The 15,687-nt window shown below is 45.2% G+C and overlaps 1 protein-coding gene and 1 long non-coding RNA gene across 2 annotated transcripts in view; one reads left to right on the top strand and one right to left on the bottom strand.

Moving 5' to 3' along the window:
- Positions 1-1,076: 1,076 nt before the first annotated feature.
- Positions 1,077-15,687, bottom strand: part of BRINP2 (BMP/retinoic acid inducible neural specific 2) — a 131,794-nt gene continuing 117,183 nt past the window's right edge. The window contains exons 7-8 of the mRNA XM_008263810.3: positions 15,363-15,585; positions 1,077-8,083 (exon numbers count right to left, since the gene is read on the bottom strand). Of these exons, the coding sequence (XP_008262032.2) occupies positions 6,967-8,083; positions 15,363-15,585 (1,340 nt within the window). The 3' untranslated portion in view covers positions 1,077-6,966. The remainder of the gene's footprint in view (positions 8,084-15,362; positions 15,586-15,687) is intronic.
- LOC138850374 (uncharacterized) lies at positions 7,870-15,367 on the top strand. The gene is made up of 3 exons (XR_011390065.1): positions 7,870-8,950; positions 9,166-9,342; positions 15,227-15,367. It is a non-coding gene; the product is annotated as an uncharacterized lncRNA (long non-coding RNA).

Raw genomic sequence — 15,687 nt, 5'->3', positions numbered from 1 at the left:
AGTGTTCCTGGGTATTTCAGTAATGAGTTATGTTGTGATATTAAGTTCTCTCTTCTATAGAGAGTCTATATAAGAAATCTCCATTTGAATGACTTATCTGTGTCTTCCACAGAACCCTACTTGCAGATCCTTTCCACTGTGTTACCCAGTGACCCTCACGGAACGGCCCAGATGATAGATTCCTCTTTGTTTCCAGGAAGAAGCCTGCTTCTGCAGGTGAGTATATCTCCCCTCCTCTGTGTTACCCCACCCTCTCCTCCCTGGCTTTGTTTCGCCTCTTCTGCAAATATAGACACTCACACAATGGAAACAGCCCACGCTTACATCTATCATGAGCCTGCCCATGGACTTGGCAAGGGTTATCTTATTTGCCATCACAATAGTCCATGCGATCCACACTGTTATTGACTGTCTTTTACAAAGGTGCAAATTGAGGCTGAAGGAGACTGAACAACACACCCAGATCCTTGCCCCTTGGAAATGGCAAAGGTGGACGTGAACCAAGTCGTCTGATTTAGAAAGCACAGTAGGTCCGGCTTTTGCCTCCGCTTTGGCGCAGAGCTCTCCACCCACCCTGCTCTATTTAATTCCCTAAGTCATCTGCAAATCTTTTGAATTAAGGAAGTGTACACATCAAACCAATGTTTGCTTTATTTCCCACAGCCCCTATCTGAAAACACTCAATAATCTTGATTGATTCATCCTTCCGAGTTCTGGGAGCCTTGGAAGAATGACCCTACATAAATTCTGGTGGTGGCTTTTATTAATGACGCAAGGGCGGTAATCGCACAGGTTGGAGGAGAGAAGGACAGAACTGAAAACAAAAATAACTCATTTCATTTCTTAGATGAGGTGCCTAAGGGGTTCACGGCACCTTAGCAGTCTGAAGTCTGAGGCCTCTGAGGTGCCTGCACATTGCTGGTGCGCAGATTTAATCATTTTGCCTGATGTATGTTTCCATAGAGTGACAGGCACTCCCTGGCCGGATCTGAACAGATTTACTCTGATAGGCTTGGGAGAAAAGACCTTGACTTACCCAGCATGGTTCAGTCAGTCCACAGGGCAGCTAGTCTGTGAACATGCCGTGATAAGCAAGCTGGCTCGGAGCCTTCGGGTTCTGACTTAATTCAGTTTCTTTCTTCTCCCTCACCTCCTCATTCTCACCCTGTTGGTTTAGAAAGATCACACACCTGGATCCTAAATGGTAGAGAAATCAAAGCCCAGGGCTGGCGTTGTGGTGTAGTAGGTAAGGCTGCCGCCTGAAACACTGGCGCCCATGTGGGTGCCAGTTCTAAGATGGTCCAAGTATTTGTGCCCCTGCACCCATGTGTGGGAGACTCAGATGAAGCTCCTGGCTCCTGGTTTCAGCCCGGCCCATCCCCAAGCATTGTGGCCATTTAGGAAGTGAACCAGAAGACAGAGGATGTCTCTCTCTTTCTCACTCTTTTGAAAAAAACAAAATACACACACACACACACACACACACACGTATCTCTCTCTCTCCCTCTCTCTCTCTCCATATCTATATATATATAGATATATAGATAGAGATAGATAGATATAGTTATTTGCTGAGGAGTGCACATGGCATGTTGTAGCTTTCACCCCACTGAGAAGTAAAACATCTGGAGGCTAGATCATTACTTCCATTGATAGGAAAAGGTTCACACAGATGTCATCAGAGACCATTTCAGTGAGTAATTTTCTTTTTCTGTGCTCCATCAACATATTCTCTATTAGAGACTACCACTCCAGTTTATGTATGCATCCCCCCACCCCGACATCATTCTGTACAATTTCTCCATGGCCTGAAATATGTTGCATAGAGTTTTGACTATCCTGCACCTAGCCTAGCACTTTGTACTTCATATGGGGGGAAGGAAAGGGAGGGAAAGACGGAGGGAAGGTGTTGGGGAGAAGGGGAGGAGGAATGAGATTGAGTTTTAGGGCAATGTATGTATGCTGGAAGTTGGAGGATGTGGAGAAAAAGTATGCAAGGGGTGAAGGTTCTTAAAGAGGAGAGGAGAGGAGGGGAGGGGAGGGGAGGGAAGGGGAAGTTTAAGGTGGTGGGAATGAAGCAGTTGCGTTAGGGATAAGGGGACGAATCAAGGAATAAGATCACGTAAATGGTACATACAGATCCAACATGCAAAGCCAGACCTGTATGACTTGATGGTCCACACAACCCCCCCCCCCCCCCCCACCATGCCACAGGGATCTTAATACAATGGAAGGACAGATTGAGACGGATCTTCAGCACCTTTGTGGGAAATTTAACCCCTTCTTCTGTAAGGTTGCAGATCGGGGCCCAGAGAAGTGGAGCGACTGCCCCACAGTTCCAACACTGGCTGATGGCAGCAGCAGAAAGAGAAACCACAAAGCAAGGGGTGCATCTAAGTGTCCTCACCCTACCTGAATCTTCTAATCGACCCTTCCTCCTGGTTGCCCCAAAGAGAAGGCAGGCACGTCAGGAGCACAGCCCAGCTCTGTGTCACGGGTGGCGTGGGTCTCATGGTGCTTATTGTCTGTGCTCTGCTGTTGGGAGCAGCAGGGACGCCTCATACTGTGGAGTATCGCGTCAACACCCTTCTTAACCATGGCCCTACACCTAAGGCCTTTGGATGATGCTGGCAGTATCCCGAAACCTCTAGCCTCCACGAAGCTGTTTTGCAGAAATTATCAAAATTGTAATGACATTCAAAGCTCTTCAGTTGGTTGATTTATAGAAAATATCAGGAAATTGGAGGTGTGATGTTGCAATTAAAAAACATTGAGTTGATAGGGTCATCAGGAAATCAGCAAGCTGATTGCCCTACTGCCAGCCTAAATGAGAGCCTGTCTACTCCATGCCTAAAGATTCTCAGGGGAGAAATGTCAGCCTTTTCTTCCACCTGCTGTGGTCGCAGGCTATTTTTGCTAGAACCAGGCATAGGGAGAGAGGTGAGGATGCTCCTGTCTCTGTCCTCCTCCATTCCCACGCTCCCACATCCTGAACGGGGTCCTTCTCATGCCCTGTGACCCAGATGTCACTGGCAAAGAGACGTGGAGAAGTTACCAGCTGAGATTGCTATTCCCAGCTCTGCTAATCGATTCAACCTTGGGCAAGCTCTTCAACCTCTCAAGGTTTTTGACCTCTTTTTCCTAATGTCAGGAAGGAGTAGATTAGACTGAATGACCTCTCAAACTCCCAAAATCTAATTCTCAATTTTACTGTTGGGTTATTTTGTATGATTTATTTCTCTATATGGATATTTTAGTTTTCATATGGAATTTAATGACAAAAAAGAAACCTCTCAGAAATACAAGAGAACAGACCTACCAGATGAAAAAACAGAATTTGGAAGTAATATTTTGGGGGCAGGACGTAATGTACGCAACATATTCCATCTACTGACAAGGCAGCTCTGCCCATCACAACTACTATTTTCATATTTTGAAAAGAAATCAAGTCCTGGGATCTGACCTCTTTGTCACACCTAGCATTGAAAATAATATTTTATGTTTTTAGCTGTTGATGTGTGCGTATGCTTGCACAGCACAGTACTGTATTATTAGCAGCAGGTATTAAGTATATTATTTAGTATTAGAGGTATTAGTCTCCAGCATTAGGGCAGATTTGCAATTTGATGTATTAGTTCTTTGGGGTTACAATTAAGGCTTGAATTCCTGGTTGTTATTATCTAATGCATGGTGGTAACTGGAATGTGATTTAGCTCTTAATCCCACAATGAGTTCACCAACATTAACAACCCCGTACTAATTAGTGACAATTCTTTATTTGCAACTGTGTCTGAGAATAGGTGGTTCACATCTTTAGGTTATTATAGACTCTAAAGGTAACAATTTCAACTGTTGACAGCCCTTTCTTATCAGAGGATTTGTCAGCCCAGCTTTCTGGGAAAGTCTATGCTGAATCAATGGTTTCAAGCCTTTAAAAAGCCTCTTAAGGGATTCTGTCCATCCTTTATGTCCTCTTCTCCTATCTGTCTTTTAGAAGCAAAGTCTTTAGTCTGCTGCTTTGACCCTCACTCTTCCACACCAGGCACCCCGTCACTGTCCCAGAAAAGGTAAGTCAGACATTCCTCCCAGATAAGAGACGAGTAGGTCAGATATAAAAATGTCTGCTCTTGCAATTAGTAGTGTGTTTAGCTCTTCTATCAATCTGGTACTTGCATCTGAGCTCAAAAGGCACCAATATGTATAGTATCTTTAGATGGAGTTGGTACACCCGGATTCATGGTTTCAACCTTCAAACAAAGAAGCAATAGAAATCTCTAGCTGGACGCAGAGACAAGGGGTCCTTAAAAAGTTCACGAAAAGTATGTATTATGAAAAAACTATGCATGGATTTGAAGCTGTTTTGTGCTGTAATGAGCTGATCTTTTAATTCTGTTTTTCAGCCAGTGTTTTGAAGTTCCCTCATATTCCTAGAACCAAGACACAGCACGCCTTCATCTCCCCAGAGGTCTTCTAAGATGGTACCTCTCAGCTCTGCAAGAATGAAACACAGCATTCTTACGAGCAACTCCACAGGTTCGCTTTCCCCTCCTCTGGGCTCTGACTCAGAGACAGGTGGCTGAGGATTCCTGCCCCTCAGCACATCTGAGGGACTGGCCCCAGGTGGGATGTGAGCCCTCGCTCGTGTCCTGACTCAGGTCCCGTGGCGGCAATCACACCCACCCTACCGAGGCCCCACACTGTTAACGTTGTGCTGTCCTGGCCACTCTCAGTATTGCTGTGCGTGGCTTTTGGCAATTTGCTACCTCAAAGGCGTGCCTTTGGTGAGTGGAAGTCTCTATCCGCTACCTCCTACAGCATACAGACGTGCACAAACATAGTGCTGAAATCAGACGCAAGTTATCGAAGCCTTCCCCCTGTTTGCAACCCCCTCCCTATCAAAAACACCCTCCTTGGGTACACCTCGACACTCCTGTAGCTGAAGATGTCATCTTGTGTTTCCATCCCTACAGGAGAGGACATTGGCACAAACACCCCAAAGCAAGCAATGGTTTAAACTAGAAACAGCCCACACCATGTCCACACCTCAATCATCATCACGTGACTCTAACTTTCTACCCTAGAAGCCTTCTGGGACTTGAATAGAAATAAATCCCTAGGCTGCTCATCTACCAAGGAGTGTGTGTCCTTGTAGGGCCAAAATACGGCACTATGATTATATGCAGTTTAAAACCCTTCTCTGGGGGACAAGAAGCCTAGAGGCTCATGGACAGAAAGACAGGACCATCTTTCCCCTGTCTCCCACTTCACTTTATGCCGCCTGAGATGCCCCAAAGGCAGGGCATGAGATCTTAGTATTTCTGTGGTGACCTTCTCCTGGTTAAAACCAGAGTTATCATGCCTATGCAGCACGCTGAGAACACGTGGAGCACAGACATAGAAATGGCTCTCCAAAGGGCAGGCTGTCAAGGGATTCTCCAACCGCCTGGGAGCGGAGCTAAGGGGAGAGGGATGCAGTGTTCTGCGGGGTTTATGTCAAAGCTGCTTGTTGGGTTGGGGGAATGGCTGTTGGAGGGGAGGAAACCAGTGCCACACCAGCTTCATTCTCATGGCCCGTGAAGGACAGCTGTAGACCCTCTGATGGTGAGTGTGGGTCTCCCTGATACCCAGGGCAGTTTGGGGAAAGACGAGCCCCGTTTAGCAGGTGTCTGCCCAGCACAAAGGCCGCCATTCTCTGAGAGCCAGAGGTGTCAAACCACTGTCCTGGTGCTGGGACTTGCATCTGTCCCTTCATCTGGAAGAAAGGAGTGGGGTGGAGCAGGATACCTCTTTGAGAGTCCTGCATGACTCATTTAATCGCCTCCCCCCCCCCCCAACACACAAACTATACCCCAGTCAACATGGGCATGCATACACATGTATACAGAAACCACCCTGTTCCCACAAAGCAACATCGCTCACCCTTGGCCACCCTGTGTCTGCCTCTCGCTCGCTCGCTCTCTTACACACACACACACACACACACAGAGCAATTAGAAAAACATCCAGGCAACCCAGCCAACTAGACTCTTCTCTCTTTTTTTTTTCCCCTAAAAAAGGCCTTTGTGAAAAATATATTGAATCAATTTAGTTTTTACTCAGATGTTCATGTGGCTGGAGCAGATTGACAAGGAAAACAGTCACAAAATAAATATTTTTTTGTTTTTGTTTTTTTAAAAAAAGAACATCTCCCTATCCATTGTCTCTCTCTACCTTGACAGAGCTGCTTTCTCGGGCAGGGTAGGTGCTGTCACGGGAGGAGCTCTGGGTGGACCATGAGGGAGACGTGGAACGAGCCAGGGCCCTGACCCTGGGGAGGCCGAGGAAGTGAGCTGGAGCGGCGAGGGGCGAGGAGGCTGGCCGCCTGCCCGCCCTTGGGTGTGGGCTCCTCTGGTGCTTGCCCGCGTCGCGTTTCCTAAGGAAGCGGCTCCAGGAAGCAGTCGTCAGCAGGACACAGAGGAGGCAGCATACAAAAAAAGTAAGAACCATGTAGGGATTCACTAAACAACGGCATTTTAAGAAATCTGGTTAAAAAGAATACAAAAGTGACTCCAGAGAGGGGAGGAGAGCGCCCACGCCTCCCACCTTTGTCCCCTCCTGCCTCCTTGAATGACAAGAATCACTTTTAAGGACTTTTGCTTATCTCGCGGTTTGGCTGGTTCTTAATCTCCTCCTTGGCTGCTTTCCTCCAATGCATTCGTTTTAGAAAGCACCGACTTTACAGACCCGAGACTGCTGAGTCGTGGCTTCCCTGTGTGAGTGTGTGAGTGTGTGTGTGTGTGCGGGTGCATACACACACGTGTGTAGTGACTGCTGCTTTCTCTCCTGGCTACTTCAGTCCAAGCCCCCGGGTTCCGGTCTCGTGGGAGCACCCTGTTGGCACTAAGGTGAGGGCTTGGATTATCTTGGCAGGCACCCTGCGTGCATTCATGCATCCCATCTCTGCCCAGTGCTGGAGTGGGCCCCCCATTAGCTACAGAGTTTGCCTGTCTCATACTCCACAGGGTTTGGTAGCTTCGAGTTGAAAGTCCTCAGGGAGGACTGGATCCTGCCCACCTCGTTATTGGCCAGCTTGAGCCGATGCCGGAGCAAGCAGGAGAAGAGATCGAGGCGGACTTTGCCAGGTGGGGAGAGTTGGTTCACCCGGTCCCTAAGCTCAATGAGCTGCAGTAGGGCAGAGTCCTGGGAACCTTGAGTGTACGGATAGTCCAACTGGAGAATTAAGTCCCGGATAGCATCTGGGTCAAAGGGCAGGCTATAGCCAAAGACCTGCAAGGTGTTGATTTTCATGTAGCCCAGGTTCTTGGAGGGGTCAGACATCTCCAGGGGCTCATAGTAGATTGTCTCATTGGAGCTGTCATCCAAGGACTTGATTCGGCTCCGTAGGTAAACATGGACTGTCTCAAAGAAGGTCTTCCACCTGTTCCCCAAGGTGATTGTCCAGTTTTGGCACTGAGCAGCTGCGTCCACATTAGTCCTCTCCCAGTCTGGAAAGCTGCCCTCATTCACAGGCATGAACCAGCTCTCCGAGTGGCTGCCCCCAAAGGGGTTAACGTAGATGGCCATGACTGGCTCCAGGGTGCTGTTCTTGGTGAGGCAGATCTGCAGGGACAAGGCCAGCATCACGTGGACCAGCCCGGGCTTGTACTTGTTGCTCTTCAGGGTGAGGAGCATGCGCTTCCTCCACGAAGGGTCAAACCAGCTGCCCAGACGCATGTCATTGCTGATAAAGATAGAGTGGACCTCGATGCGGCTGTCCCGCTTCTGCAGCAGGTACTTCAACTCCAGGTCCTGCAGGTCAGTCTCCAGCCCGAGAAAGTTCTCTAGGGACTCGGCCACCTCCGGCCGGCACAGCCCCTGGGCCAGCACATAGCCCGGGTTGCAGCTCCCACAGCGTGTGCTGTTGTCTGGAGCACAGTGGGCACACGCAGGCCCCTCACCCAAGGCACATGGGATGGGGCCCTGGCAGGAGGACTGGTCGTAGGGGCAGGTGCAGCTGTGGCTCTGTTCCAGGAAGGTGCCAGGGAGGGTGCTTTCTCCACAGTACAGGAGGGACTGGATTCGGTTCCACCAGTAGGACAAGGACCTTGGGAGAGGAGAGAAAAATGAAGCCAGAGTCAATCACGGGCTGGTGCTGGCTGTGGCCCGGCAAGGTAAGCTACTGCTTGTGACACCGGCATCTCATATTGGAGTGCTGGTTTGAGGACTGGCTGCTCTGCTCCCAGGGCAGAGCGGGGACACCACCACAGAGCAGCATCTTGCCAGAAATGAGGACAACTGCTAGCAGGCACTTAATGACTCGTTGTAAAAGGAATCAGTGATCTTTGTTGGCCTGTCCTCTCCACTCAGGCTTCCTTTCTTGCTTGGGCCTCAGTGGGAGCCATACCTCTGTGCTGCTGGGGAGGCAGCTTCCCCGACTGGTGTCCTGTCCCACCGTGTGTGCTGCTGGCCATTTCCACCTTCCCTGCACAGCCTGGCCATGACTTTCTTCTCCACCCAGGATTTCCTCTCTGGTTTATGCCACTAGGATAGACTCCTCTAACCCCACCATGAATTTAAATGGCTGCCGCAGTTATAATTTTCTAGATTTTATGTTTATATATGTTTGCTAGAGTTTCCCAATTCACTAAAGTCCTTTAAAGCATAATAGTGATACATGCAATATGTTCTTCGCAAAAAGTTGTTGAACAGATGGAAGGAGGTTCCAAGATGGTGGAATAGTGATGGGAGGGTGGTCTGATTTAGGCTGAGAATAAAATTAATATTTAAAAAAGTGGAGAAAGCACACTGTCAGGGTAAATCCGCAGGGGGAACTGCAGTGGGAGGTCCTGCGAAAGAAGTAGAAAAGGCTCGGATCTGTGCAGAAGTGAAGACACGCGGCAAGGTGCAACAAGACGACAAACCACAGAGCAGCTTGGATCCGGGGAAGGCAGCAACCGCCCTGGCAAACCAGGTGAGATCAGAGTGCATGGGTCCAAGCTGCTGTTGATACAGCAGGAGGGAGAGCTTAGTGAGCTGTACCTTTTTTGAGTCCAGCCCGGATCCCTCAGGACAGCTGCCCCTGCAGCCAGCAGTGGGAGGGCTGGCACCATTTTTGGAAACAGGCAGGTAGCAGCCACCCCAGCTTGTATATGCACACCCAGAATTATTGGGGTCACCCTCACCCAGCTGGCAGGGTCAACCGCAGCAGTTCAAGAGCAACCAATAGAGAGGGTCTCCACCGTGCCAGCTGTACCCACCCAGCAACGGGAACAGAGGGGGCGCCATCCCTACAGAAGTGAAGTATCACCAGTGGAACACTCCTGCATGCCCAGCACGACTGTGAAGCGAGCAGAGTTGCAGCTGGTGAGTATTTTGTGCACCTGTGAACCAGAGATCTTACCAGAGAGAAAAACCCACATTCCCCAAGGGCATCGAATCCAGTTGGGAGGATCTGAATTGATCCAGTGGGCTGGACCACACACCGGCTCTGGGAACACGGAAACCTCCCGTGGATAGGATGGTCTACCAGGGCAGAGTGGTCCCTCTTGCAATCCTTGACACTGAGAGCACTGGGGACTGAGAATGAGAAAACACTATTTTCATGAGAGGAGGCAGGGTGTAACAGAGTGCTTCTGCACACTCTCAGAGCTCCTAGAGCTCCTAGAGTGCCTAGAGCAGCTAATAGCACAGGGAACCCTGCTCACAAGAAGGACTCTGCATATCTTATGTGTGGTCCATATGGCGGTGTGGATTAGTGCTACACACACTGGGGGCTAATATCTAGGCATTCCTCAGCTTGGAGGAGAAGGGACAGTCACACCAATAGAGGTGACCATTCCTCTCAATCCAGTTAACCACAGGAGAGCTACCACACCCAACTTGGGTTTTACCCTGGAGCACTGAAAAAAAAATCCCACAAATGCCTAAAAATAAATGCAGAAATTCAAGAAACAGCTAGATTTCAATATCAGATTGTGAAGATGAAGAGATTGAGGAAATGCTGGAAATGGAATTCAAAAAATAATCATAGGATTACTTAAAAGTAATGAGAAGCAAATCCACAAACTAAAGAAAACCATATATGATATGAATGAAAAAATTTCCCATGAAATTAAGATCTTAATGTCTAGTATTTTGATTTCTATTTAAGAATTCAATAGATAAAATAAAAAATGCAGTGGAAAGCCTTAACAACAGAGTTGGTGAGGCAGAAGAAATAATACCTGAGCTAGAAGACAAATCTCTAGAAATTTTACTGTCACCCCAAAACTAAGAAGAAATTAGAAAATTTAAAACCAGTGCTGGAGATAAATGAGATACTATCAAATGACCCAACATACAGGTCTTAGGAGTGCCTATAGATGTGGAAAGAGACAAGGGACTAGGTCTACTTGGTGAAATAATTACTGAAAATTTCCCTAATTTGGGGGAAAAAAAAGAAATTTCCAAGTACAGGAAGCACACAGAACTCTTAACAGACATGACCAAAAAAGATCTTCACAGCATTGTAGTCCAACTTTCCACAGTAAAGCAGAAAGGAAAGATTCTAAAATGTGCACAAGAGAAACGCCAGACTACTTTTAGAGAATCTCTCATTAGACTCACAACTGACTGCTCATCAGAAACCCTACAGGCTAGAAGACAGTGGCAAGATATAGTCCAAATCTTAAGAGAAAAATACTGTCAACCCAGAATACTGCACCCTGCAGAGCTCTCATTTATAAATGAAGGTGAAATAAAAACCTTCCATACCAAAGAGAAATTGAAAGAATTTGTCATCACACATCCAGCCTTGCAAAATATGCTGAAGGATGTGCTGCACAGCAAGAAAGACATCATCATGAAAGAATACAAAGACAGAAAATCCCTCAGTAAAAGTACAAAAGAAATCCAAAGTAAATAGGAATATTCATAGAAAAATGGCAGAGCCAAGTCGTTACTTGTCAATAGTCACCTGGAATGTAAATGGCCTCAACTCTCCAGTTAAAAAGATAGACTGGCTGAATGGATTAAAAATAAGACCCATCTATTTGCTGCCTACAAGAAATACACCTCTCCAACAAAGATACACTCAGACTGAAAGTGAAAGGATGGAAAATATATTCCATGTGAATTGAAAAAGGGCAGGGGTAGCCATCCTTGTAGCAGAAAAATAGACTTTAATACAAAAACTGTTAAAAGAGACAAAGAAGGACACTATGTAATGATTAAGGGATCAATAAAACAGCAAGATGTGACTATAATAAATGTATTCACACCCAATAATAGGGCACCTGGCTATCTAAAAGAACTGTTAACATATTTAAAAGAAGACTTAGACTCCAATACAATAGTAATGAGGGACAACAACACCGCACTTTCATCAATGTATAGATCAACCAGACAGAAAATCAACAGAGAGACAAGAAAACTAATCAACAATATGGACAAAATGGACCTAACTGATATCTACAGAACTTTTCACACCACAGTGGCAGAATACACATTCTCCTCAGAAGTGCACAGAAATTTCTCTAGGATAGACCATATACAAGGCCATAAAGCAATTCTCAGCAAGTTCAAAAATATCAAAATCATACCATGCACCTTCTCTGACCACAGTGGATTGAAGCTTGAAACCATCAATTCAAGAATCTCAAGAATATATGGAAACACATGAAGACTGAACAACATTATCCTAAATGATTTCTTCATAAAATAAATCAAAAGAGAAATAAAAACATTTATGGAAATGAATGATGACAATACCTGACATAAAGACTCATGGGATACAGCAAAAACAGTATTAAGAGGGAAGTTTATAGAAATTAGTGCCTACATCAAGAAATTGGAAAGTCAGCAAATAAATGAGCTGTCAATGCATCTCAAGGACCTAGAAAAACAACAAACCAAACCCCCAAATAGTAAAAGAAATAATTAAAATTAAGGAAGGAATAAACAAAATTGAAGCCAAAACAAAATACAAAAGATCAATGAAATGAAGAGCTGGTTTTTTTTGAAAAAATAAACAAAATAGGTACACCATTGGCCCAACTAACCAAAGGGGGGGGGGACCCAAAACAACAAAATCAGAGACAAAAAAGGAAATGTAACAAAAGATATCACAGAAATAAAAAGAAACATCAGGAATTACTACCAAAAAATTGCATCCTAACAAGTCAGGAAACCCAGAAAAAAATGGAGAGATTGCTGGACACATACACCCACCTAAATTCACCCTAATTTGACAAAATTTAACACCCTTTTATGCTGAAAACTTGAAGCAAATCGGGTATAGAAGGAACATTCTTCAGTGTAATCAAAGCAATTTATAACAAACACACAACCAGCATCCTACTGAATGGGGAACTGGAGGAATTCCTATTAAGATTCAGAACTAGACAAGGATGCCCACTCTCATGATTGATTGCTATTTAATACAGTCCTGGATGTTTTAGCCAGAGCCATCAGGCAAGAAAAAGAAATCAAAAGGATACAAATACGGAAGGAAGAAGTCAAACTACCACTCTCTGCTGATGCCATGATTCTATACATAGGGAACCCAAAAGACTCCACAAAAAGACTGTTGGAATTCATAAAAGAGTTTTGTAAAGTAGCAGGATATAAAATCAATGCACAAAAATCAATAGCCTTTGTATACACAGGCAATGCCATAGCTGAGAAAGAACTTCTAAGATCAATCCCATTTATAATAATTACAAAAAACTTAAATACTTTGGAATAAATTTAACCAAGGATGTAAAAGAACTCTATAATGACAATTATAAAACATTAAAGAAAGAAATAGAAGATAACATGAAAAATTAGAAAAATTTTCCATGGTCATGGATTGGAAGAATCAACATCTCTTAAATGTCCATACTAATGAAAGTAATTTATACATTCAATGTGGTTGCAATCAAAATACCAACAACATTCAAATAGATATATCATATATATGTGTATATATATGATATATATATGCATATATGATGCTAAATTTCATATGGAAACACAAGAGACCCCAAATAGCTAAAGCAATCTTAAACAATAAAGACCAAGGGGAAGCATCACAATACCAGACCTCAAGACATACTACAGGACAGTTATAATCAAAACAGCCTGGTACTGGCACAAAAACAGCTGTGTAGACCATTGGGGCAGAATAGAAACTCCATAAATTAATCCACACATCTGTAACCAACTTATCTTTGACAAAAGAGTAAAAATCAACCCCTGGATCCAAGACAGCCTCTTCAACAAATGGTGCTGAGAAAACTGGATCTCCACATGCAGAAGTATGAAACAAGACCCCTACCTCACACTTTACACAAAAATCCACTCAACATGGATCAAACACCTAAATCTACAATATGATACCATCAAGTTACTAGAGAACACTGGGGGTACTGGCATAGGAAAGACTGTTGGAAAATATCAGAGAAGCACAGGCAATCAAGGTCAAAATTAACCAGTGGGATTACATCAAACTGAGAACCTTCTATACTGCCAAGGAAACACTCAGCAAAGCCAAGAGGCAACCAACAGAATGGGAGAAAATACCTGTGAACTCTGAAACAAAGAATTAACTTCCAGAATGTATAAAGCGCTCAAGAAACTAAACAACCACAAAACAAATAACCTAGGCAAGAAATAGGCAAAGGACCTGAACAGACATCTCTCAAGAGAGGAAATTCAAATGGCCAATAGACACATGAGAAAATGCTCAGGATTGCTAGCCATCAGGGAAATGAAGTTTCACCTCATCCTGTTAGAATGGCTTCTATATGGAAATCAATAAACAACAAATGCTGGCAAGGATGTAGGGAGAAGGGTACCTTAATCCACTGTTGGTGGGAATGTAAACTGGTATAGTCACTGTGGAAGACAGTATGGAGATACCTCAGAAAGCTGAGTACAGACCTACCATATGACCCAGCCATCCCACCCCTGGGAATTTATCCAAAGGAAATGAAATCAGCACATGAAAGAGTGATCTGTGCCCCCATGTTCATTTTAATTCAATTCACAATAGCTAAAATATGGAATCAACCCAGATGTCTACAACTGAAGTCTACATAACAAAATCATGGAATATATACACTATGGAATACTGCACAGCAGTAAAAAAAATGAAATCCTGTCATTTCCAACAAAATGTATACAGTTGTAAAGCACTGTGCTTAGTGAAATAAGCCAGTCAAAAAAAGACAAATACCATCTGGTCTCTCTGATCTGTGGTAACAATACTCCACCTTGCGGTGCCAGCACACAGGGTTCTAGTCCCGGTCGGGGTGCTAGATTCTGTCCCAGTTGCCCCTCTTCCAGGCCAGCTCTCTGCTGTGGCCGGGGAGTGCAGTGGAGGATGGCCCAAGTACTTGGGCCCTGCACCCCATGGGAGACCAGGAAAAGCACCTGGCTCCTGGCTCCTGCCATCGGATCAGCGCGATGTACCGGCCATAGCGCGCCAGCCGCGGCGGCCATTGGAGGGTGAACCAACGGCAAAGGAAGACCTTTCTCTCTGTCTCTCTCTCTCACTGTCCACTCTGCCTGTCAAAAAATAATAAATAAATAAATAAATAAATAAATAAATAAAATGTAATCTATAGGAGCAAAATTGACACCTTGTGGTGTGATGATTTTGAACAGCCTTTGACTTAACTGTCAAGGAACGATGTTTTTCTCATTTGGTTGGTTTTGTTCTTTTCTTTTTTCTTTATACTAATTGGTGAACTTTCTACTTAGTATAGGGTTAATCTTATGAGTACAAAAATTAACTAAAAATTGATCTCTGTAAAAAATAAGAATGGGAAGAGAAGAGGGAGGAGGGAGAAAGGCAGGTGGGAGGGAGCTGAGGAGAGAGGGAAGAAGCATCATGTTCCCAAATCTGTATATATTTAATGCATGCAGTTGTATTCCTTAAACAAAAATTCAGAAAAAAGATGTATGGAAATAAATGAATACATAAATCGAAAAAGTTGTTGAACAAATGAGGGAGTGGATGAATGAGTAAATGCCTAAAAGACGACAAGACCCACTGTTCCTGAAGGCACGTGTGCCAACTTTCTTTTCTCCACCAATTCGGAGCAGTCAGTTGCTTGAAACAATCCAATATGAATATTTTTCATCATCTGTAATTGATATATGATCTTAACTCTACCCTTTCCTCCCCTAAAAGACATGGCAATGAGTAAGTGAGAATTAGGGGACTATGACAATAGCATTTGAATCTACTTATTTGGGTAAAGTCAACCTCTCTTTTTCTCAGTCTCTCTTCAGACATGACTCACAGTTGAGAATGACACAGAAGATCAAGGTCAAGATAATAAAATAATGCAATCAAGGCCGTGTGTGGCTGGCCACACCCGGATCTCCCATTGGACTGTACTTCTGGGTGCACTCACCTCTCTTTGGGCAGGCGGAAGCGGGGCTGCCGGTGGCAGCGTTTGCAGAGGTTGAAGAGCCGGCGGACAATTCGGTGGGCTTTCTTGAACAGCACCTTCAAACTGGAGCCCAGCTGCTGGTAGCGGTGCTGCAGGCTGGTGTCCATGGCCCAGAACTGGGAGATGGCTGTGGAGTTGAGGAACCGGTCATCGGGCAGTCTCTTCAGCAGGGCCTGGAACTCTTCTGTGGGCAAGAACACGGGGGCTGAGCAAGAGGGCCAGTGATGCAGAGCCCTGGGGGTGGGGAGCAGATGGGCGTTCCAGAGAGGCTGAGTCACTGCAAGAC

The sequence above is a fragment of the Oryctolagus cuniculus genome, chromosome 7 (genome assembly GCF_964237555.1).
Source record: "Oryctolagus cuniculus chromosome 7, mOryCun1.1, whole genome shotgun sequence".
NCBI classification, from domain to species: domain Eukaryota; kingdom Metazoa; phylum Chordata; class Mammalia; order Lagomorpha; family Leporidae; genus Oryctolagus; species Oryctolagus cuniculus.
The sequence above is the reverse complement of the archived record's forward strand: the minus strand, read 5'-3'. Positions and strand labels throughout refer to the sequence as shown.